The sequence below is a fragment of the Heptranchias perlo genome, chromosome 12 (assembly GCF_035084215.1).
Source record: "Heptranchias perlo isolate sHepPer1 chromosome 12, sHepPer1.hap1, whole genome shotgun sequence".
Lineage (NCBI taxonomy): Eukaryota > Metazoa > Chordata > Chondrichthyes > Hexanchiformes > Hexanchidae > Heptranchias > Heptranchias perlo.
The window spans coordinates 60,259,974-60,284,677 of record NC_090336.1 but is presented as its reverse complement, the minus strand read 5'-3'; the positions used below and the strand labels follow the sequence as shown (position 1 = coordinate 60,284,677).

At 42.3% G+C, this 24,704-nt stretch overlaps 1 protein-coding gene across 1 annotated transcript in view; it reads right to left on the bottom strand.

Moving 5' to 3' along the window:
* Positions 1-24,704, bottom strand: part of LOC137328070 (doublecortin domain-containing protein 1-like) — a 485,645-nt gene that overhangs the window by 131,803 nt on the left and 329,138 nt on the right. The window contains exons 20-21 of the mRNA XM_067994210.1: positions 15,782-15,905; positions 8,540-8,721 (exon numbers count right to left, since the gene is read on the bottom strand). Of these exons, the coding sequence (XP_067850311.1) occupies positions 8,540-8,721; positions 15,782-15,905 (306 nt within the window). The remainder of the gene's footprint in view (positions 1-8,539; positions 8,722-15,781; positions 15,906-24,704) is intronic.

Below are 24,704 nucleotides of genomic sequence, written 5' to 3'. Positions count from 1 at the left end.
AGGTGCAGGAGTAGGCCATACAGCCCCTCGAGCCTGCTCCGCCATTCAATAAGATCATGGTTGATCTTCTACCTCAATTCCACTTTCCAGCCCTATCCCCATATCCCTTGATTCCCTTGGTGTCCAAATATCCATCAATCTCAGTCTTGAATATACTCAACGACTGAGCATCCACAGCCCTTTGGGGTAGAAAATTCCAAAGATTCATCACCCTCTGAGTGAAGAAATTTTTCCTCATTTCGGTCCTAAATGGTCGACCCCTTATCCTGAGATTATGACTCCTAGTTCTAGACACTCCAGCCAGGGGAAACAGTCTCTCTGCATCTACCCTGTCAAGCTCTCTAAGAATTTTATATATTACAATGAGATCACCTCTCATTCTTCTAAACTCTAGAGAGTATAGGCCCATTCTACTCAATCTCTCCTCATAGGACAACCCTCTCATCCCAGGTATCAATCTAGTGAACCTTCGTTGCACCACCTCTAAGGCAAGTATATCCTTCCTTAGATAAGGAGACCAAAACTGTACGCAGTACTCCAGGTGTGGTCTCACCAGGGCCCTATATAATTGCAGCAGGACTTCCTTCCTCTTATACTCCAACCCCCTTGCAATAAAGGCTAACATATCATTTGCTTTCCTAATTGCTTGCTGTACCTGCATGTCAACTTTCTGTAATTCATGTACAAGGACACCCAAATCCCTCTGACTGCCAACATTTCTTAGTCTCTCACATTTTAAAAAATATTCTGCTTTTCTATTCTTCCTACCAAAGTGGATAATTTCACATTTCCCCACATTATACACCAACTACCACCTTCTCGCCCACTCACTTAACCTGTCTACATCCCTTCGCAGTCTCTTTGCGTCCTCCTCACAGCTTACTTTCCCACCCAGCTTTGTATCATCAGCAAACTTGGATACATTACACTAGGTCCCCTCATCTAAGTCGTTGATATAGACTGTATTCAGCTGAGGCCCAAGCACTGATCCTTGCAGCACCCCACCCTTACAGCCTGCCAACCCGAAAATGGCCCGTTTATTCCTACTCTCCGTTTTCTATCCATTAACCAATCCTCAATCCATGCTAATATATTACCCCCAATCCCATGAACCCTAATCTTGTGTAACAACCTCTTGTGTGGCACCTTATCGAATGCCTTTTGAAAATCCATATATACCCTTAAATGTAGGGTGCATGATAAGAAGTTTGCAGATGATATAAAAATTGGCTGTGTGGTTGATAGTGAGGAAGAAAGCTGTAGACTGCAGGAAGATATCAATGGACTGGTCAGATGGGCAGAAAAGTGGCAAATGGAATTCAATCCGGAGGAGTGTGAGGTAATGCATTTGGGAAGGGCAAACAAGGCAAGGGAGTACATGTCCACAGATCCTTGAAGATAGCAGGACAGGTAGATAAGGTGGTTAAGAAGGCATATGGAATACTTTCCTTTATTAGCCGAGGCATAAAATATAAAAGCGGGGATGTTATGCTGGAATTGTATAAAACACCGGGTGGGCCACAGCTTGAGTACTGTGTACAGTTCTGGTCACCACGTTACAGGAAGGATGTAATTGCACTAGAGAGGGTACAGAGGAGATTTACAAGGCTGTTACCAGGACTGGAGAATTTTAGCTATGAGAAAAGATTGGATAGGCTGGGATTGTTCTCTTTGGAACGGAGGAGGCTGAGGGGTGATTTAATTGAGGCGTACAAAATTATGAGGGGCCTAGATAGAGTGGATAGGAAGGACCTACTTCCCTTAGCAGAGAGGTCAATAACCAGGGGGCATAGATTTAAAGCGATTGGTAGAAGGATTAGAGGGGAGCAGAGGAAAAATATTTTCACCCAAAGGGTGGTAAGGGTCTGGAACTCACTGCCTGAAAGGGTGGTAGAGGCAGAAACCCTCAACTCATTTAAAAAGTACCTGGATGTGCACCTGAAGTGCCGTAACCTACAAGGCTACGGACCAAGTGCTGGAAAGTGGGATTAGGCAGGGTGGCTCATTTTTCGCTGGCGCAGACACGATGGGCCGAATGGCCTCCTTCTATGCCATAAATTTTCTATGATTCTATGATTCTTTCTAGTACATCCACTGGTTCCCCTTTATCTACCCTGCTGGTTACAACCTCAAAAAACTCGAATAGCTTTGTCAAACACGATTTCCCTTTCATAAAATTGTGTTGACTCTGCCTAATCATACTATGATTTTATGATTATTTATGATTTTCTAAGTGCCCTGTTATTGCATCATTAATAATAGATTCTAACATTTTCCCTGCTACTGATGTCAGGCTAACTGGCCTATAGTTCCCTGTTTTCTCTCCCTCCTTTCTTGAATAGCGGAGTTACATTTACTACCTTCCAATCCACGGGGACCGTTCTAGAATCTAGGGAATTCTGGAAGATCAAAACTAATGCACCAACTTATCCCTGAAGCCACCTCTTTTAAAACTCTTGGATGTAGGCCATCAGGTCCAGGGGATTTGTCAGCTTTTAGTCCCATTAATTTCTCCAGTACTTTTTCTTTACTGATCTTAATTACTTTAAGTTCCTCACTTATTACAACAGTGATTACACTTCAAATGTACTTCATTGGCTATAAAGCACTTTAGGACGTCCTGAGGTACTGATAGGTGCTGGTTCTGCTTGAACTGAGCAGCGCTGATTGTAATGATTTCACATCATTTCTAAGAGGTTTGCTATTAAAACATCAATATTTCATATAAATCTATTCATAGTTTTCACTAGGCTATTCAGTGTGTTGTTTGCACTGTCTTGAAGCGACTTTTGAATTCTCTTTATCAAATCTTGCAATCGTTCTGAAGTGGGAGTTTACCATTGATCAGTGCTCTACAGTCCATGCTTTTTACATTCCTGAGCTGATTAGGTTCACACCATGCAGTTCATGAGCTGCATATTAATTTGCGTATATTTGTCATGCTGCTGATACGAAAAGCTCTTTGTGTTCACAATTAGGATTTATCCACCAATGAGGCAACAACACTAAGAACAGCCGTTTCCCTACATTACAACGATGACTACAGTTCAAAAGTACTTCATTGGCTGTAAAAGCACTTTGGGACGTCCTGAGGTTGTGAAAGGCGCCATATAAATGTAAGTCTTTCTTTATACCTTTCCAAACCTCTGGGCCCACAAAATTCAAACAGGACAAACCAACAAGTAAGATATTTAAGCGTAAATCACACTGGGCTGCCTGGACTTTGTGGGCTGCAATCTCAGGGCTCGCAGGCCTCCATAAAGTTTTAAAAATAAATTCATGCACCTCTGCTCTATCCCCACCCCGGCCCCCCCTTACCTGGTGCCCGAATGCCCCCCTGAAGTCAGCAGCACTTTACCTGCTGCTGGGTCATATGATGAGGCCCAGGTAATAGATCGAGGACCAAGAGATCACAAAATTGATGCGTAGGTCACATATTATATAGATCAACATATTATATTTCAGAGTTGCCCTGAATCAAGCTATTCTAATTTGCTTGTCTCTGTACTAAATTCTGTAAGATTGGGCAAGAACAGAAGTCAAGTCGGAGATGAGAAAATGCCTTTCAACTCATCGATGCACATCCCTCGACCACACCAACTCTCCCATCATGGCATTTATTTGTATTTAAACAACCGCAATGTTGTGCTTGCCTTCAGTACCTTTCCTAGTAGATTATTCCCCAAAGGTTTGATCGCTCTTTGAGTATGTAACATTTTTCTGACCTGCCTTTTAGAATAGACTCCATTTATACCTTCTATATTCATGTCCATTTTATTGTCACAATTTATGTTGAGTTTGCATTTGCTCTGAATTTACGTTTCACTAAGTTCCTTTTCTGTCTTCTGCTCCTACTTCCTTAACTTACTTTGAAGTATTCTTTTGGGTTTACCTTATCCATATCAATTATATTCAACATACTTCAGTTAGATTCTCTCTTAGCTGCATTCTTTTACTCTCTAATTTGTCATCATAGTTCATCCTCTTTCCACTGGGATCTGTTGTGTTGCTCTTCTCAGTACCTTTCCCATTACATGGATATCTTTTTTGCGACGTGGTGTCCAGAACTGAACACAGTGTTGAAACTCACCGGTGCATTATAAAGCCTTGGCACAATTTACTGCCTCTTCTACTGTTCTGGTTACGTGTCCCAGCATTCTATTGGTATTTAGCCACAATGGACATTGCAAGTATGTGTCTGCTGTCACTCCGAGATCATTCCTGAATCATGTGCTAATTCATCTGCCTGCATTGTTTACTGATGCTCCACAACTTTTGGCCTTTGAGTAATATTCTGCATATTTGAATGATAAAATTAATTTGCCACGTGTTCGCCCATATTGCTAACCAATCCAAACCCTTTTGAAAATCCTTTGCTGCATCCCCTGTATCTACTGTTCCACCTGTTTTCAGGTTGTTAGTCAATCTGACCACTCTGTAGTTGGACCTGGTTCCTGCAGGAATCCTTCATGTTATGTATCTCAAGCATTCTGTTTTGTAACCTAATTCTTATCCAGTCCTATGTTCTACCCTGGATTCCTGCGGTTTATAGTTTTATTAGAAGTCTCTCATGTGGAACTTTGTCAACAACTTTCTCCTTTATCTTCAAAAAATATCAAGGAGGGTTAAGTGGTAGGATCTTCCCCTTCTTAATCCATGCTGGTTGTTTCTTACTGAGTTATTGTGGTAACAGTTATCCCTCTGACCTGCCCTTTAGAATAGATTCCAGTTATACCTTCTATATTCATGCCCATTTTATTGTCACAATTTACATGCACTTGTGCACTGTTTAAAAGATTGTTTGGCTCCCCAATGCATGTTCGCCTTTATTGCAAAGGGGTTGGAGTACAAGAGTAAGGAAGTCTTACTACAATTGTACAAGGCTTTGGAGTACTGCGTACAGTTTTGGTCTCCTTATCTAAGGAAGGATATACTTGTCTTAGAGGTGGTGCAACAAAGGTTTACTAGATTAATTCCTGGGATGAGAGGGTTGTTCTATGAGGAGAGATTGAGTAGAATGGGCCTATACCCACTGGAGTTTAGAAGAATGAGAGGTGATCTCATTGAAACATATAAGATTCTGAGGGGGCTTGGCAGGGTAGGTGCTGAGAGGTTGTTTCCTCTGGCTGGAGAGTCTAGAACTAGAGGGCATAGTCACAGGATAAGGGGTCAGCCATTTAAGACTGAGATGAGGAGGAATTTCTTCACTCAGAGGGTTATGAATCTTTGGAATTCTCTACCCCAGAGGGTTGTGGATGCTGAGTCATTGAGTATATTCAAGGCTGAGATCGCTAGATTTTTGGACTCTCGGGGAATCAAGGGATATGGGGATTGGGCAGGAAAGTGGAGTTGAGGTCGAAGATCAGCCATGATCTGATTGAATGGCGGAGCAGGCCAGAGGGGCCGTATGACCTATTCCTGCTCCTATTTCTTATGTTCTTATGTTCTTAGCTCTCTTATTGATTTAGCTGGATAAGAGCACCACTCAGTGTAATACAGAGCCATACAGACATCAGAGGTGCCAGATTCAATGCCTAGTTTATGCCGAGTTATCTGACCTCAGCTGGGTTGTCAGCAGGAGATAGTACAATTGTTCCCACTACCCCTGGAAGTTATGTTACAGTTATACAAAGCTCTGGTTAGACCCTATTTAGAGTACTGCATTCAGCTCTGGGCACCACACCTCAGGAAGGATATTTTAGCCTTGGAGGGGTGAAGCGCAGACTCACCAGAAATGATATCAGGACTAAAAAGGTTAAATTATGAGGACAGGTTGCATAGACGAGGCTTGTATTCCCTTGAATATAGAAGATTTAATTGAGGTGTTTAAGATTATTAAAGGAATTGATAGGGTAGATAGAGAGAAACTACTTCCTCTGGTGGGGGAGTCCAGAACAAGGAGACATTATCTTAAAATTAGAGCTAGACCGTTCAGGAGTGATGTCAGGAAGCACTTCTTCACACAAAGGGGAGTGGAAATCTGGAACTCTCTCCCCCAAAAAGCTGTCAAGGCTGGGGGTCAATTGAAAATGTCAAAACTGAGATAGACAGATTTTTGTTAGGCAAGGGTATTAACAGAACCAAGGCGGGTAAATGGAGTTAAGATACATGATCTAATTGAATGGCGGAACAGGCTCAATGGGCTGAATGGCCTACTCCTGCACCTATGTTCCTATGATCCCTGGGCTAGGGAGGGGCAAAGGTGATCAGGGTCCCTGTTCTTGATCGCCACCCTGTAAGTGACCTCTATTGGAAAGGCATGTGAACAGGCGCCGAGTAAGGGCAGGATTGGTCTTGGTTCCAGTGCACCCCGTGCTCATTGGTTACCAAAAACTCACCATCAAGGTAACAAATGAAGAATGGGCACTGGGATGAGGTACTTGGAGAGTTGCCATGGTGTCTGGCCGCAGCATCAATCCATCTCCTTCAGGACTGACACTAAGCAAAATCGTGGCTGTTTGATGTTAGAGTGCCCATCCCTAATTCCCCTGAGAAGGTGGTGGTGAGCCGCCTTCTTGAACCACTGCAGTCCCTGTGGGACAGCTAGTGCTGTGTCAGTTGTCACAGTGGCACAGTGTTCAGTAATGTTGGCCAGGAACGCGCACAGTATCTACAATGAATGTGTTCATTGTACCAGCTGTAAATTACAAGTCCCGTCTCACCATTTCCTTATGCCCTGTGAGACGACACAGAGCATAAGACGTCTGTGCAGGAAACTGACAATCAGTAAGTGTGCTGCTGAAAAATAAATCAGAAACAATCCACAATTAGGAATGAACATACTAATTGACTTAAATGAGGCAAGTCTGAAAATGTAACACTGTTTCTTTTCTAAGATCTGAATTTGGACACTATATGAGGAACTCTAACTGTCATGCTATATTTACACTGAGCGACTAGTCTCAGACCAGGAGAGAGCTCGGGGGATGTGTGGCTATGGGCAATGGCAGAGCATCTCTCCCATTAGTTGGATTTTAAATGTTTAGATAATGTGGGTGGAAGTGTCTACATTGTCTCAATATTTGAATTAATTGAAGGTTGGTTTAAAACCTGGCCAAGAGGTCCAACAAGCCTCCTGGGCACTTATTGCACCCAGGACAAATTGAGAAGTCTGTTAAATAATGCATACAAGATCCTTGGCTTTATAAATAGAGGCATAGAGTATACAAAAGCAAGGAAGTTATGCTAAACCTTTATAAATCACTGGTTAGCCCTCAGCTGGAGTATTGCATACAATTCTGGGCACCAGACTTTAGAAAAGATGTCAAGGGTAAGGGTGCAGAGGAGATTTACTAAGAATAGTACCAGGGACGAGAGACTTCAGTTTATGTGGAGAGACTCGAGAAGCTGGGATTGTTCTCCTTAGAGCAGAGACGGTTAAGGGGAGATTTAATAGAGGCGTTCAAATTTATGAGGTGTAAATTGAGCAGCAAGTTCTGGAGATTTGCAACTCAAGGCTTATCTCTTCATCCCCTAAACTTGCTCACCGATTTGCGCATTAATAACGGTGTACGTCGTTCACACGCCGTTATTTTTCCAACAAGTTCCAGCTCAATGAGTTCAAGAACAGGGTTAAGTTAAAAGTCCTAAGCACACTGTCAAAAATGACACTTTCAATGTGTGTAGTCCTTGTTCTTACAATGCAGCAGCCTAATGTTACTGAGACTATGGATCAAACATTAACAGTGGAGAGGTGAGATCTTCAGAAGAACTTCAGCATGCACACTGTTTGTGGTAAACCCTCAAGAGGAACAGCCTCCACCCTTCACATTGTTATTCAGTAACCGTGACTGGAGTGAAAAGGGTATTTTAATTACATAGAATGTACCGCACAGAAACAGGCCTTTCGGCCCAACTAGTCCATGGCGGTGTTTCTGCTCCACACGAGCCTCCTCCCACCCCTCTTCAACTAACCCTATCAACATAACCCTCTATTCCTTTCTCCCTCATGTGTTTATTAAGCTTTCCCTTAAATGCATCTATGCTATTCACCTCAACTACTCCAGTGATTTGTACCCCTAGATCCCTTTGCTCCTCTATCCCATTTAGACTCTTATTTTCCGAAGGAGTATGTGGCCTCCTTATTCTTCCTACCAAAATGCACCACCTCACACTTATCTATATTGAAATTCATTTGCTAATTACACGCCCATACTGCAAGTTTATCTCTATCTTCTTGTATTTTGTCACAGTCCTCCTCAGTATTAACTATACCCCCCCCCCAATGTAGTGTCATCTGAAAATTTTGAAATTGTACTTCCAATTACCAAGTCCAAATCATTTATGTAAATGGTGAACAACAGTGGTCTCAGCACCAATCCTTGTGAAACACCACGTCCCACCTTTTGCCAGTCTGAGTAGCTACCCTTGACCTGTGCTCTCTGTTTTCTAAAAAAAAAACACACAAGATGCTTGCATTTAAGTTTAATGGTTTGGCCCCTCTCACAGATATCTGGCCAAACAAAACATTTATATTCTAGAGCTATAGAGGGTAAGTATCACTTTGGGCGGGGGCAGATTTTGCGGTCTGCGGCCTTACGTTTTCTTGAGCATGTTTGTGATATCCGGTCCTGTAACAGTTAATATCCTGGACTTGTCTCGCTCCCCATTCTTCAGAATCTTTATTCTCACAGGTGTGTATCCATCTTGTCTTTTCTGAGCTGGCTTTTTCAGTGGCGGAGCATTGGGGAGAAGGGACCCTTCAATTGGCCAATCAAATTCCTAGTTTTAAAGATAAAAGTAATATTTTTTTTACGCACAATGTTAATTTCGCTGCAAATGTACTGCAATGTTCTTTTCGAAAACACAAGCAAATCTCCTGTGCCGTTTTCATAGGCAGGCTGGGTCTACGTCATAGTTGTGATGTTGAGCTGCTGTTCTGGCCTGTCCCTTTAAGGCCACCACTCAGCTACCCCCCCCCCACCACACTGTAAGGAAATGGTCTAAATAGATAAATCCAGATAATTCTAGCTGCTTGTAAACTCATGAGGTCAATCAGAGGGGAATTCTTACTACTTATAAATGTTAGACTTGAAGTCAGTGATTGGCTTCCTTACTTTTTTTTGTAAAGATTGTTTTGCATCTGCTCAGCATGTGTTCAGCTGCCTAGCCCTAAGCCTCTCTGCCTCTTTACCTCTCTCTCCTCCTTTAAGATGCTCCTTAAAAACTACATCTTTGACCAAGCTTTTGGGCACCTGTCCTAATATCTCCTTATGTGGCTCGGTGTCAAATTTTGTTTGATAACGCTCCTGTGAAGCATCTTGGGATGTTACAGGCGCTATATAATTGCAAGTTGTTGTTGTAACAAAGTGTGGCGCTCTGAAGTGTGATATCTGTAGCATGACTGGTTGCAAGTCCCTTTTGTATAGAAGTAGCAGATCTCCCATGGTATTGCTCACGGTGAGTCAGAAGGCACACTAAAGTGTGATATCTGAAGTGTGATGGCTAAGGTGAGGCTCAAAGTAAGTGTGATGCTTATAGGACGTGCATGTTACATGCAAGACATTTGATACAATCCTAACAGATCTCCCGTAGGTCATGGTGGGTCAGAGGATACGCTGCTTTGTTGCACCTGTAATCCAGACAAAGGATCTCCCTATGGTGGATGTCATTGTGTCACCTACAGTGATGTGAAAGGCAAATAAAAGAAATTTAATGCCACATCACTCCCAGTAACTAGGGCTACAACTATAGCTTTGTGCCACATCATCACCTACTGGCCAGAAGCCTGCAATTACAGTGTGACAGGAAAATGTTGACATAGCATTTTTCCATTATAAAATGTTGATATATGTTGCCATAAAAAGCATGACTCAAAAATCATGGCTCATGAAGTAAAGTTATGTGGACAGGAAGTGCGGATCATACAGTAGACTTTTAATATATGATAGATAATCACATAAATTCAACCCACTTAAGATCAACCGAGCATTCTTTCATTAGTACCACCTTTCATTCATTTTACTAATCTTTCTCAATGAAAACTTTTATCTAGAATGAAACTATATTCTATCTACATCATGTTAGTAATGATACTTGCTATCAGCAGTGATTGAACAGGTTGGTGGAGGGGAAGAATGAGAGCTTCACTGAGGTGAATTTATTTTGCTGGGCTGAAATTGAGAATGCTGCAACGGCACGATGACACCGCACATTGGATTCACAGTAAACTACAGCACCAGGTGGCAGGGCACATCATCTTGGTCTGCAGTTCCTGACAAGATTGAGTTTGCTGAAAGAGTGGAAGAAAGACACTTTTTCCCCCACAGTGAAGGACAGGAAATCACAGATATGGCTATTTGTCGAATCATGTTGGCAGAACCCAGGGAATAGTCCCCTACTGTCCTCTTGGCAAGGGAATGGTTTTGGCAGAACAAAGAGGAGAAGGAAAGAAATTAAATGCTTCAAAATGGGCTGGGGATCACAGTTATCCCAGAAACTCAAAGGCTAAAGAGTACTGTATAGGACTGCCCAATGTTTCCACTCACTCTGCACTAGTGCCAGAAAAACACCACTTTCCCTAATTGTTATCCAATTTAATCTACTTCAAAACTAATATAAAATCAGCAACACCCTGGGGTCTCTCTTGACTGCATTCACTTATTCACATAGTCTAGTATCTACCTGTTATATTTATGAAATATAAAAGTCTTGTGTATAATGCAAACTTCCTGTAAGCATCACATTTACTTCCTGTCACACTTTAGCTATCATTCTTCAGATGTCACACTTTAGCATCATACTCATCATAAGCAATGCCACAGGCGATTTCCCACTGTATATAGAATGGTCTTGTATCTGGCACATGTATGTCATACTATGATACAGATGTAAAACAGCCTTTTAAGAAAGGAGCAAGAGAACCAGTCATGTCATGCTAGGTTCTTCTGACCTTGTGGAAGAGTTAAAGATTTACAATTGACTTTGAATCTCAAGAGAAATTGACCTCTAATTGACCTCAGAACCTACAATTAGATGTTACATGGTGTAAAATCTCTGTCCCTATATAAAGCACCAGGAACAATAGCATGGAAAATTCACTGGTTACTTTCAGAATAAAGAATCTGAGAAGTTCTGGGACCAAACTTATCCAGTAAGAGAAACCCTTTTTAATTCCGCATCCTAATTAAAATGTAATTTTTTTTTACTATTTAGGAAGGATTTGTAATATTTTTCATTAGCACAACATCACAGAGAGACAGCAAGAGACACAAGATCATAATCATTCATTAATTCCGAATTAGGTTTGTCAGTCAGTGCCCTTGGCTACGTGGAAAGGTTTAACTTTTCAACCTGTGCAATAAAAAGATCAATGTTCACAGTTACATAGTAAATTGGGCCATTCTGCATTAAACCCCTTGCCTACTAAACAGCATACAGCAGCACAATTGTTCCGATCAGAACAAAACTGTTGACTGCCTGGAGTTTTGCTTCAGCAATGCAAAGGCAATTAATACTTTGATCGTGATAAAAAGAGAATCTTGTACTGGGAGGATAATGCGTAGGGATTGGTGAGGGGTTTAATATTACCTAGAGCTCTTTGCTTCTCTCTCCACCACTAGAAACCTTCTCAAAACTCATCTCTTCAATCAAGCTTTTGGCCACCCGTCCTAATTTCCTTCTTCCTGGCTCATTGCCTGTTTCCTTATGCCTAACTGTAAAGTGCCTTGGGGTGTCTCCTTGCATTAAAAGCACTGGCCAGGACTTTCTGCTTCTGTGCTAGCCAACTTGTGGTTTTCCTGCCCATAGTGGAAACCTGGAACTCTCTCCTCCAAAAGCTGCTGAGGCTGGGGGGTCAATAAAAAATTTCAAAACTAAAATTGATAGATTTTTGTTGGGTAAGGGTATTAAGGGATATGGAACCAAGGCCAGTAACCATGATCTGATTGAATGACGGAACAGGCTTGAGGGTCTGAATGGCCAACTCCTGTTCCTATGTTCCTATTAAAACGAATGGGGGGGTGGGGGGGAACTGCTGGATGGTGAGGGCATAAGTGGGAAAGCTTGCAAGTCCTCGCTGTACATGATATCAATGAGAGCCAGTGGGTGGCACTATGTTTTCTTGTAAAACTTGCTTTGTTCCCTTTATATATCAAGAAATCCCAAACTCCATATAGCTACATTTAGTTTCAATGTAACAAATCACACCTCTTTTATATATAAACACTTCATGGTTGAATCCTAATAGTGTGTTAATCATCGTTCATGTTTTTCTCAATATCCAGCACACTCAATGGGCAGGATTCTGCTGTTTGTCTACTGCACACAGTCTCCATTATATTCCATCCTCCCTCCACCCCCCCGCCCTTCCATCTGCAGAGAATGAGAAGTCTTGTGGTGCATCATGAAGTAGGTGGTAATATAAACATGATGACAGAGGTGCGACTACTACCATTTTATTTTGATCAATGGGAAATCTATGCTTCAGCCCCACACCTTAGCATAGGTGAATAGCCACTCTGAGTGAGTTCAACTTAAAATGTAGTTGTTTTTAAATAGTTGCACACCCAAAATAAAATACCCATTTAATACATCGCTTTATGCCTGGGTCTGTTTTAGACTAATTGACAGAGATTGATGGCTATAATGAGTCAGCATTATCACTGCATCACGTGATTACCAGAACGGTAGAACTAGATGGACTTTGGTCTTTTATCGTCAAATGATTCCTATAAGACATACACGAAAGTGTAAATTCACTGATTCCACAGTTGCAGCGAATAGCCACATTCAGAAGTGTGGGCCGGAGAATCGTCACCACCGTGTTGCAGCTCTATCTTTTGGACTCACATTCCCATCAATCACAGCTCTTTCATTGAGAGGAAGGATGTTTACCTTTAAGATTCCCAACAAAGGACTCAAAGATAATTTATTCATTAACAAGAATAAAGTTAAAAAATAAACTCATCTCACAAACCAAGTTAAAAGTGTCTATCTTAACTAAAGAGATGAACGATTCTGAAGGTTAATGAAAACAGCAAGCCAATGAAACTCTTAGGTTTGTCAGTAGCCAACAATAGCAACAACTTTGCACCAGGTCACAATATCAAAGGCTATGGCCTACCTATCTGCCACTCTGTCCATCTCCCTTGCCTTGGTTCAATGGGTTTGGTCAGTTCCTGATTGATCTTCTAGATGTAGCACCCCATGGCAGCTATAGGAACTAAAGACTCAGGATACATGAACCGGATCTTGCTGTAAATATAACAGCGAGTTAACAATGCACACCGTTATTAATGTGCACATCGGTGAGCAAGTTCAGGGGATCAAGAGGTACACCGTGAGTGCGAATCTCTCGAACGTGCTGGTCGATTTATGCTACTCTGCCGTTTGCTTCGCACAAATGGCAACTTGCTCTTAGCCTCCCCATTATTTTTAAGAATTTGCTGGATTTGCACATTAATTGGCTCACTAAACTCGCCACAGAAACTTATGTCTGGTAATTAATAGAGTAACTACCTTTTTAACGACATGATAATTATTAATGCAATGCCCATCAACCTTTCTGGCCCAGAAATGGAACAATTTAAAGTGTTCAATCATTTTCTAAGAGAGTTGAAAAATTTCAAATTTGATTTTTTTTTCTTACTTTTCCTTTCTGTCTTTTCCTTTCTCTCTCTCTCTGAATCCAATCTTTCTTACCCTCTCTTTATTTCTCTTTCTGTACCTGATTTGACTTTAATTCACTCTATTTCCTTCTCTGTCATTCCTCTGTTTCTTTCTCAATCCGTAAATCTCATTGTTTAAAGAGATAGACTGTGGTCCTGCCGCTCACTAAGGTCCTGTTATCAGCTCACACTTCCAGCAAGTTACGGCGCAAAAACTTTTCAAGCTGACGGATGCAGGAAAAAGTCTAACTAACAACGTACGCCACAAGATGCCCCACTCCAGCAAGATCCAGCACACAGAATCAGTACGTCAGGCAGGTGTTGCATCCTGGATGAGGCTGAACCAGTAAAAGTAACATTCACTGGCTTTTAGCTAGTCGAGAATTGCAAACACAGCCGGTGGTAGTGTTGTAACGGTTGTACAATTAACTCATTACATCACTTCCCAGTTCATCTGAGTGGGAAGCCAGATTGGAACGGGAAGCTCCTTAAAGCTTCATTGGACCCGGTCTGGTCACAATCCATCATCAGGCCAACATTTTCTGTGGTTTGCATGAGTCAAGCCAGTGAATAGGTGACATATTCACAGACATCAGAAACTGGATCCTAGTTGTGAAATATAATGGAATTACTAGACTCACATACTTTCAATATCAAAAGCTCCTAAAACTAATCCTAATTAATTGTTTCAGGCAGTTTGTGAGGAATGTCTGTTCAGTTAGATGTTTTTGACTGTGTTGTACAGGATAATGATCATTCAGGCTCTTTCGGGGATTTCGAGAGATGCTATTGCATTAGAAATTGTGATATTTCAGGGTTAGCCAGCCTTTTCTCCTATTAATATATATTTGTAGAAATGACTGTTAGTGAATCCGTCTAAATAGGTGGTTTCACAACAATCTAAGCAGGAAGGATTGAGAAAAGGCCACTCCATTAATCCAGACCAACAGAGACCATCAGAATGTCCATCATGTATTAGAACCAAACCCCTTATCCTGTCATTCCATATTGAATCGATTTACTTGAGAATCCTCAGCTGAATCCACATCCACTTTATCAGATGGTACCTTGACATCTTATCCATAAATTAATAACTTTTAAGTATGAATCAGTTACTCTTTAAGTTACAATCATCTTAAGCTTTCCTTAACGTATGTGCCTTTTTGTCAGTTATCTGTGTTCTGCACAAAGATCTTCTCTCTTTCATCTCACTAATCCTTTTTATGATTTAAAAACTTTGATTGTGCCTCCCGTACCTTTCTTGTTTTTAATAATAACTCACCGAGGTCCCTTGGCCTGCCTCCACTGCTGATTGATTTATCGCCCAACATTACCTTGATGCACCTCTTTGAACCTTTTCCAATGGCTCTTAAATCTGGTTCTAGCCTGGTTCAGTAACATTTGTAGTACAATCCCCTCCATTACATTAGTAAAGCTAACAGTACAGCAACCATTAGTGGATAATCTGCTCCATGTCTCTGAATTTTTAAAACTTCATGAAAGCTTCAACATTCATTGGGTATTGTAATGAGCACCAGCAACATTACATAGACGTGCAAAGTAAATACTGATAATGCATCTTTACCGCACTGTAATTCCTTAAGATTTTCTGATAAGATAAGGCAAGACACTAAACGAAGGCCCTGTCTGCCTAATCGTTGAGATGAACATTGAACATTAAAGAACCTATGCCACTATTCAAAGGACACCATGGACTTTTTCCAATATCGTGGTCAACCTTTCTTACCTCAACAACCATCATCAAAAATAGATCAACTCTTCATTCATCCCATTGCTGTTTGTGGGATCTTGCTGCATTCAAAATGATTGCCACATTTGCCTGCGTAACAACTTGCTGCATGTGAAGAGCTTTGGTATGTTTCTGAGAGATGTGATAAAGTGCTACATAAATTCAAGTCTTTTTCCTCTTTACATAAATACTTTTTGCTTACAACTACACCTCCATGAAACTTCCATTGCATTTAATATTCAAGATCACGAAAATGGCCTCCATGATTGAAGCCCTCCAGGCAAGAACGTGTTACCCTACATTTCTGAGACTTTTGAACTAACGCATTCTTTACCAGGACAATTTCAATTGTTGGGTTTCTATACGATATGAAAAATTTATAGAGATGTTGTACACTGTCTAGTCATCAGTGAAGTGCTATTACCTCATTCAATTCACCATCTGGCAACACGGGCCACATGTAGGTTAGCTTGTTCCACAGTGGATTCTGCAATTTCGAATGCTTCCATTGACCAGGCTTTGCAGTTCCTTCATGCTTGATGGCCCATCTAATGAAACAATAATGTTATTTAATGAAACAAAAATCAAAATCAAACTTTTTTTCCCAAATGTGGAAACACTGCAATATTTATCAGCATAAAAATTTTAACACTACAACATGAAACTCTCTCCTGGCTATATAAACAGATCTCAGGATCTGAAACTGCAAAGGGACTTGTTTGGTTCTGAAAGCTAAGAGAGAGCTGGAAATGGGAGCTTGCTGCTGCTAAATTGGCTAAGGGATAGGAGGCAGAGAGTAGTGGTGAACGGATGTTTTTCTGACTGGAGAGAGTTACGCAGTGGGGTCCCCCAGGGGTCAGTATTAGGACCATTGCTTTTCTTGTTATATATAAATGACCTGGAATTTCAAAGTTTGCGGATGATACAAAACTTGCCAATGTAGTAAATAGTGAAGGAGATAGTAGCAGACTTCAGGAGGACTTAGACAGACTGGTGAAATGGGCAGATAGATGACAGATGCAATTTAATGTGGATAAGTGTGAAGTGATGCACTTTGGGAGGAACAAAATGGAGAGGCCGTATAATCTAAATGGTATTTTTTTGAGGGGGGTGCAAGAGCAGAGGGACCTGTGGGTGCATATTCACAAATCTTTGAAGGTGGCAGGGCAAGTTGATAAGGTGGTTAAGAAAGCGTATGGAATACTTGGCTTTGTAAATAGAGGCATTGAATAAAAAAACAAGGAAGTCATGCTAAACCTTTATAAATCACTGGTTAGGCCTCAGCCGGAGTATTGTGTACAATTCTGGGCACCACACTTTAGGGAGGATGTCAAGGTCTTGGAGAGGGTACAGAGGAGGTTTACCAGGATGATACCAGGGATGAGGGACTTCGGTTATGTGGAGAGACTGGAGAAGCTGGGATTGTTCTCCTAAGAACAGAGGAAGTTAAGGGGAGATCTAACAGAGGTATTCAAAATTATGAGGGATTTTGATAGAGCAAGTGGGGAGAAACTGTTTCCTCAGGCAAGTGGGTCAGTAACCAGAGGTCATAGATTTAGAATAATTGGCAAAAGACCTAGAGGAGAAATTTTTTCACATAGAGAGTTGTTAAGATCTGGAACGCACTACCTGAAAGAGTGATGGAAACAGATTCCATAGGAACTTTCAAAAGACAATTGGACGTGTACTTTAAAGGGCTAATTTGCAGGGTTATGGGGAAAAAATCTGGGGTGTGGGACCAAATTGGACAGCTCTTTTAAAGAGCCGGTACAGGCACAAAGGGCCGGATGGCCTCCTTCTGTGCTGTAAGATTTTACGATTCTATGGAATTGCTAGACCGTTTACAAAATTATTTTGTCTGCTTTCATTTTTTGTTAATTGTGTTTCTGTGAATTTGTGGCTCATCAAAGTGAGGGATGTTGATTCTGGGGAAGGGAACACTATCTATTTCGCCACCCGGGAGGGGAATTTTAACTCCCACCGGGTGGGGGAACAGTTAAAATGGAGCAGGGAAATTACCCACTCCTTTCCCGCCCCGATCTGAATGACTGCAATTTTAAATTGCAGGCGACACGGACACCTGCCCCAAGCCAGCGGAGTCCTCTTTATATATGCATATCGGGCTTCAATGATATCATCAGGGGCCAGTCTGCTAATTTAACTGAGCCTTATTTACATAATGCTGGCGAGCTCCAAGTGCGGAAATAGCAAATAAAATTGTGGTTCTCTATTGTTGAAACGGTGGAGGTTTGCAAATGTGTCTTGCTGCAAGTTGATGACCTTTAATGTCTTTTGGGGATATACTGTGCACACATTCAAGGACTTGATGGCCCATTATTATTTTCCAGCCACACACTTTTTAGAATCTTTGATAACTTTCTGTTAGTCTCACTGCTTTCCATTTCATTGTCTGAGCATGCGTTTGCCTCTCACATGAACTAGGTTTGGTGATCACCTCTGCCTGGTCTGATTGTTGCATTCAGAGTTTAGGCCATGAAGGAGAAACTATAGCTGCCAGGGCAAAAATACTGACATGCAATCAGCAGCACAAAAGCAATGAGTAGAGCAGCGCTAAGCAGAATCAATTGCAGTAATTCAATCTTGTTGTAAGATCCCATTTCCACCAGTGCAGTAGGCCTATCACATAACGTTGGGCGAGCCCCAATGCATTTAATGGGTCATATAACGTTACCCTCGCAGCATCACTTTCAGGCACAGTATAATGGAGTGTTGTAGCCCCTCACTGCTTCTTAAAGTGAACTAAATGTTGCCAGTGGTGGCTTGGAATGATCCAGTGGCCTACCAAAGTTTAACATAGTAGTGACTTTCACAATAGTGATAGGAACTGTCCCTGTGGTACACATTCTCTGCAGGTCAGCTTACAAGAGATAGCATGGCATTCTTTAGTGCAGGATGGGAGGACATGCCCAGGAAGGACTGTGTGGGCCACTCAATGCAGATACTGGGTTAAGGATGGGTGTGTACCTAACATGGAAGAGAAAGTCACAGATATGTTTCTTGTCCTCTCAAGAACTGCTCTTCCTCCTCCAAATCTAAGCGTGCTATTGGAGCTCTCAAAGGAATTCCCATTATGCCTATTTTGATCACCATAAGCCAGTTAGTACTTGACTACTAGACTAATATAAGAAAAGTGATTAAGTGAGTGGGTAAAACTGTGGCAGATGGAGTTCACTATGAGAAAGTGTGAGGTCATCCATTTTGGACTTATGAAAGATAGATCAGAGTACTTTATAAATGACGAGAAACTAGGAACTGTGGAGGAGCAGAGAAATTTAGGGTCCAAGTACAGAAATCACTAAAAGCTAGTTGGCAAGTACAAAAAATAATTTAAAAGGCTAATGGAATGTTGGCCTTTATCTCAAGAGGGCTGGAATACATGGGGTGAAAGTTATGTTACAGCTGTACAGAGCTATGGTTAGAACCCATCTGGAGTACTACATTCAGTTCTGGGCAGCGCACCTCAGGAAGGATATATTGGCCTTTGAGGGGGTGCAGCGCAGATTCACCAGAATGATACAGGGGCTAAAAGCATTAAATTACGAGGACAGGTTACATAGACTAGGCTTGTATTCCCTTGAATATAAAAGAATAAGAGGTGATTTAATTGAAGAGTTTAAGATGATTAAAGGATTTGATAGGGTAGGGCGGGAGAAACTATTTCCTCTGGTGGGGGAGTCCAGAACAAGGGGGTATTACCTTAAAATTAGAGCAAGGTGATATCAGAAGGAGGTTCTTCACACAAAGGAGAGTGGAAATCTGGAATGCTTTCCCCCAAAAAACTGTTGAGGCTGGGGGTCAATTGAAAATTTCAAAACTGAGATTGATAGATTTTTGTTAGGCAAGGGCATTAAGGGTTATGGAACCAAGGCGGTTAGATGGAGTTAAGATACAGATCAGCCATGATCTAATTAAATGGCAAACAGGCTCGAGAGACTGAATGGTCTAGTACTGTTCCTATGTTCCTAAATTAGGCAAGAGCAGCATCCAAAAAGTGATGCACCGATGGAAATGCAGAGAAAGCAACACAATAAGCAGAAATAATGCTATGTTTCCAACCGATACTGAGAAGTGCGATCCGCCTTTAAAAAAATCAAATCCTGCAGGCCAGGTCACCATATGGGTGAGCTGAGCTATGGCTGAGGAGTGGGTGCAAAAGTGGGTGCTAAATCCAGCGTGAGACTCGTTCACCAAGGAATCAGAGGTTTGATGAGATTCGTGCTAGTCGGCAGTGCAGCCTCCATAAAAAAATACATTTCATTTGCCGTGAAACGCAGCGGGCAAGGATAGGCCGTGCTGACCTGTGTGCCTTTTTATACAACCCGTGCTTCCCCCAACAAGCAAGACTCCACAATGCAGATGGAACCTCACAAAATGTCCCCGGGTATCTCTTTTGTTTGAGAATACTCTTGTACAGAATAAGTAAAATGGAAGTGACAAACTGAGCAACAGTTAACATTCAGTTGAGAAGTCTGCCCCACCGTACAACACAAAGCTCATTTCAGTTGTGGGCAGACACTTTACTTGGGAGTCATCAGGGAAGGTTCACCACAAGGTGGCAATGTTGTACTATTTTAAGCTTCTCCACTGTCTCTGAGCTCCTTCTCCAGCCCCTTTTGCTATTTGTTTTTTTTGACAAGTGCATTTCAAATGTTTCAAGCCAGGATTTTCCAAATTTGAGATGTTATAATTATTATCATTTTTTAGTAGTTATAAATACCAAAATGGCCAGTTGCCCAACATGTTTCAAGAATTCAAAGCTAGATTTTACAAAGACGGGGGAATGATACAGAAACTCTGGGATAGAACCTACTGTTGTAGAAATGCTGAACGCAATCGTACCAAATTCATTTTCTCCACTATTTCAAGGTTACATTTAACATAAGCAGGTTAGCATTAAAATAGCAGAGACAGTCTTTTAGGATAGTGGAAATCTGGAACTCTCTCCCCCAAAAAGCTGTTGAGGCTGGGGGCCAATTGAAAATTTAAAAAACTGAGATGGATAGGTTTTTGTTAGGCAAGGGTATTAAGGGTTATGGAACCAAGGTGGGTAGATGGAGTTAAGGTACAGATCAGCCATGATCTAATTGAATGGCAGAGCAGGCCCGAAGAGCTGAATGGCCTACTCCTGTTCCTATCTTCCTTGTGACATTAGCTTCAATGGTAGATTCTGGGGGTAAATCGGTCTTTGGCGAAAACGTGAAACGGTCGATAGCGAATCGGCAGCAAATAAGATGCAAATCGGGCGCGGTGTATAACAGGCTGCTGATTCGCTAGTGCCCGTTCTGCGCTGATTTCACCCCCACTCTATCGTTTAAAAATGTTTGGTTTTAAAGGCACCGATTGACTCAAGAGGAACCAGAAAGGGTAAAAAGATTGAAGCACGATGCAACTGTTCAGTCATGCACGTGATACAAGCTGCATTAACATGAAAGCTAATGTACTTCTTTTTAATGGACTTGATGGACTGGTGGCATTTAACTGGTCAAATCTAACTCAATCTTAATTGCAGTAAAAACCTGTAAAAACACCCTCGCTTACAAAAAAACAGCAGACTTTGCATCTCGAGTCAAATTTTAAATCGGTGATAAAATTCTAAATGTCAGCACGAATTGTATTCAAGGAGGTTCTCTTTGCAAATTATGTTCAGAGTAATGAAAGCAAACCTCCATTACCATTATTTGTTCGATATAGAAACCACATTAAAAGCCTTGGTTTGTGCTTAATCTTATGGGTGTCACTTTAACACTGCTTAATATTGTAACTCACCTGGTCAGTCACTATCTTAATGCTTTGACTTTCCAAGCACGAAAATGATTGTAAAAATGAAATCTGTACTTGGAAAAGTCCGAAGCTCACTGTGTTACACAGTGTTACCAATTCTGGTTGAATGTATTGATGGAGGTTTCATCACATAACCTCATGCCTCCAACTGCCCCACTCCCCCCACCATTGGTCGCCCGACACGTCCATCCGCGCGGTGCCCCGCCTTCCCCCACCAATCGGAAAGCGAATAGACTCTTTATTACCTGGTTGGATGATTCTTGACTGTCAGTCAAACAGCCTTTCTTTCCCATCTCCAGTATTTTTATAACTAATAAACAGAAGTGTTCAAAGAAAATGAAAAAAACCACTATTTTTAATGCCCCTATGATTTTTCTCCTGGGTGTTGCTTGCAGCAGTGTCCTGGAGATTATTGTTCAATTCCTGGAGACTCCAGCACTATCCTGGAGGGTTGGCAACCCTACCAAAGGATCTCTAGAATGCATTTCAGGATTATGTCAGACCACTGGGCTAACCCCTATCCCCCTCAGAAAGTGCACAGTGCCTTATTTCAATCTCAACTTCTCCCGTTAACAGCAGTGTAGAAGTTTTGTGCTGCTCCCAGGGAGCTAGAGGGTATAAAAATTAATATGAATTAATATTAATACAACTCATAATGTGTGCCCGATATTTTTCAGTGGTCACCAGGCTTGAAATCACTGCTGGTACAGCTTAATTCCTGATCCCTGTTTTGAATCTTCAAACCAAGTATGTTTTTATTTAGGTCCCCTCGCTGAGGAAGTGGGGGTGGGACCTTCCAGTCCCGAGGATGCCCTTTGATGTTTGAAGGAGCACCTCTGCTGGTTTACTGCTTGAATTTAATAGCATTGGTGCAAGAGTGTGTTGGTACATTTTTGTAATGTGGAACTGTTTTGGCCTTCAAACTAAAAACTATTTAAAGTGAAAAATTATACCTCACATAAAACGTGTTTTTATTGCCCCTCTTGCTGATCCTTTGCACTAGAGGGTCACTCCCTGTCCGAGAGAGTAGATAGGCAGCCTGCTCTCAGGCGCCAACCACTGCTGCCGTTAGGCCGGGTGTGAGGAACTGCACCGTTGCAGCCTGACTGTGGCTTGTTGGCCAGCTTCTCCTCCCCTCTGGTACAGCAGTGCCTGGCCTCTGCTTTGAACCTGCTCAAAACCTGACCATGTGGGGAATTGCAAGCACACAGCCACAACCAACACAGTGTGCCATTGTGCTGCCCTAATTGCTGTGCCATCTGCGGGCAATAGATTTCAAACAGATCTCGATTCCAGGAAAAAGATCAAAGAAAGAACTTGAATTTTTATCGCGCCTTTCACAACCTCAGGATATCCCAAAACGCTGTACAGCCAATGGTAGTGCTTTCGAAGTGTAGTCACTGTTGTAATGTAGCAAACGCGTCAACCAATTCGCACACAGCAAGGTCCCACAAACAGCAATGTGATAATGACCAGATAATCTGTTTTAATCATGTTGATTGAGGGATATATATTGGCCCAGGACACGGGGGATAACTCCCCTGCTCTTCTTTGAATAGTGCAATGGGATCTTTTACGTTCACCTGAGAGGGCAGACGGGGGTCTCATCCAAAAGACGGCACCTCCGACAGTGCAGCACTCCCTCAGTACTGCATTGGAGTGTCAGCCTAGACTTTTGTGCTCAAGTCCCCCCAAAACCTTCTGATTCAGAGACAAGAGTGCTACCCACTGAGCCAGGGTTGACTCGTGATCCAAACACTTAATTCGCTCAGAATTTGAAGTACCCTGATATGACTTCAACAGTTACAATTATAGGCCTTGCAATCAACGTCAGCCCAATCTGTTAACTGTGTACCAATTTCAACAAACTGTGGAAATAAAAAATCTTGGAAAGAGGACAGTCCCGAATCTATATCTGCAGAGTCAACCAAGGTCAAATTTCAGCCTCGACTATTATTTGAATTCCAGCTATCTCAATGGGCAAACTTTGCTAACTTGAATCAAGCAACAGGACAGAGTCCTATGTTGAACACCAGGCTGATGAGAAGAAACCATTCAAACTGAAAACCACTGGGCAAATTCTCATTTCTAGCTTTCTATACTGGTTGGAGAGTCATTGGGGAGGAGATGAGGGGGCATGCTACATTGTGCCCCCCTGGCATGCCAAACTCTGCGATGGGAGGGCTGAAGACAAGAATTTACTTACACATCTCCTGTTGGCTCATTACTGACAGTCCATGATATCTGTGATGGGGCATGATTTAAGCTGGGAGCCGGAAACCCAGCCGATCCCCAGGTATTTGCAAGGGGAACCCGAAAGCGAATTGAGTGCGTCGCAATCTGCGATCACAGCTCAATTGAAGGTGAGTATTTGAGATTCTGGGTTTCCCACGCGCCAGGCAGCCAGATTGACAGGCAGGCTGTCTGTCAGAAGGGAAAGGAGCTGTGAATCAGAGAGGGGGACGGGTGGGAGAAAGAGATCGTGGGTCCTGGAACAAATCGGAGGTTGCGGGGGGAGGTGGGGGGATGTGGACGACATCGGGTGGGCCTTGAAGATCGGGGGGGGGTCCACCATCGGCGGGGGGGGGGGGGCGGGCGGCAGGGGGGTGTTGGCCGATTGCGGGATCATGTCGCGCCAGGTGAACTTGTTGGACCTGGATGAAGCACTCCTGCTTCTCCGGGCCCATAAGCAGTGCAATAAAGGCACTCACCTCATGGATCTGGCCCTTCCCACCTGTTTTCACCTGGCGTGAATCGGAATATAGGAACAGGAGTTGGCCATACAGCCCCTCGAGCCTGCTCCGCCATTTGATAAGATCATAACTCCGTGTACCTGCCTTTGGCCCATATCCCTTAATACCTTTGGTTGCCAAAAAGCTATCTATCTCAGATTTAAAATTAGCAATTGAGCTAGTATCAATTGCCGTTTGCGGAAGAGAGTTCCAAACTTCTACAACCCTTTGTGTGTAGAAATGTTTTCTAATCTCACTTCTGAAAGGTCGGGCTCTAATTTTTAGACTGTGCCCCCTACTCCTAGAATCCCCAACCAGCGGAAATAGTTTCTCTCTATCCCCCTATCTGTTCCCCTTAATATCTTATAAACTTCGATCAGATCACCCCTTCACCTTCTAAACTCCAGAGAATATAACCCCAATTTGTGTAATCTCTCCTCGTAACTTAACCCTTGAAGTCCGGGTATCACTCTAGTAAACCTACGCTGCACTCCCTCCAAAGCCAATATGTCCTTCCGAAGGTGCGGTGCCCAGAACTGCTCACAGTACTCCAGGTGCGGTCCAACCAGGCTTTTGTATAGCTGCAGCATAACTACTGCCCCCTTGTACTCTAGCCCTCTAGATATAAAGGCCAGCATTCCATTTGCCTTCTTGATTATTTTCTGCACCTGTTCATGACACTTCAATGATCTATGTGCCTGAACCCCTAAATCCCTTTGGACACCCACTGTTTTTAACTTTTTACCATTTAGAAAGTACCCTGTTCTATCCTTTTTTGATCCAAAGTGGATGACCTCACATTTGTCTACATTG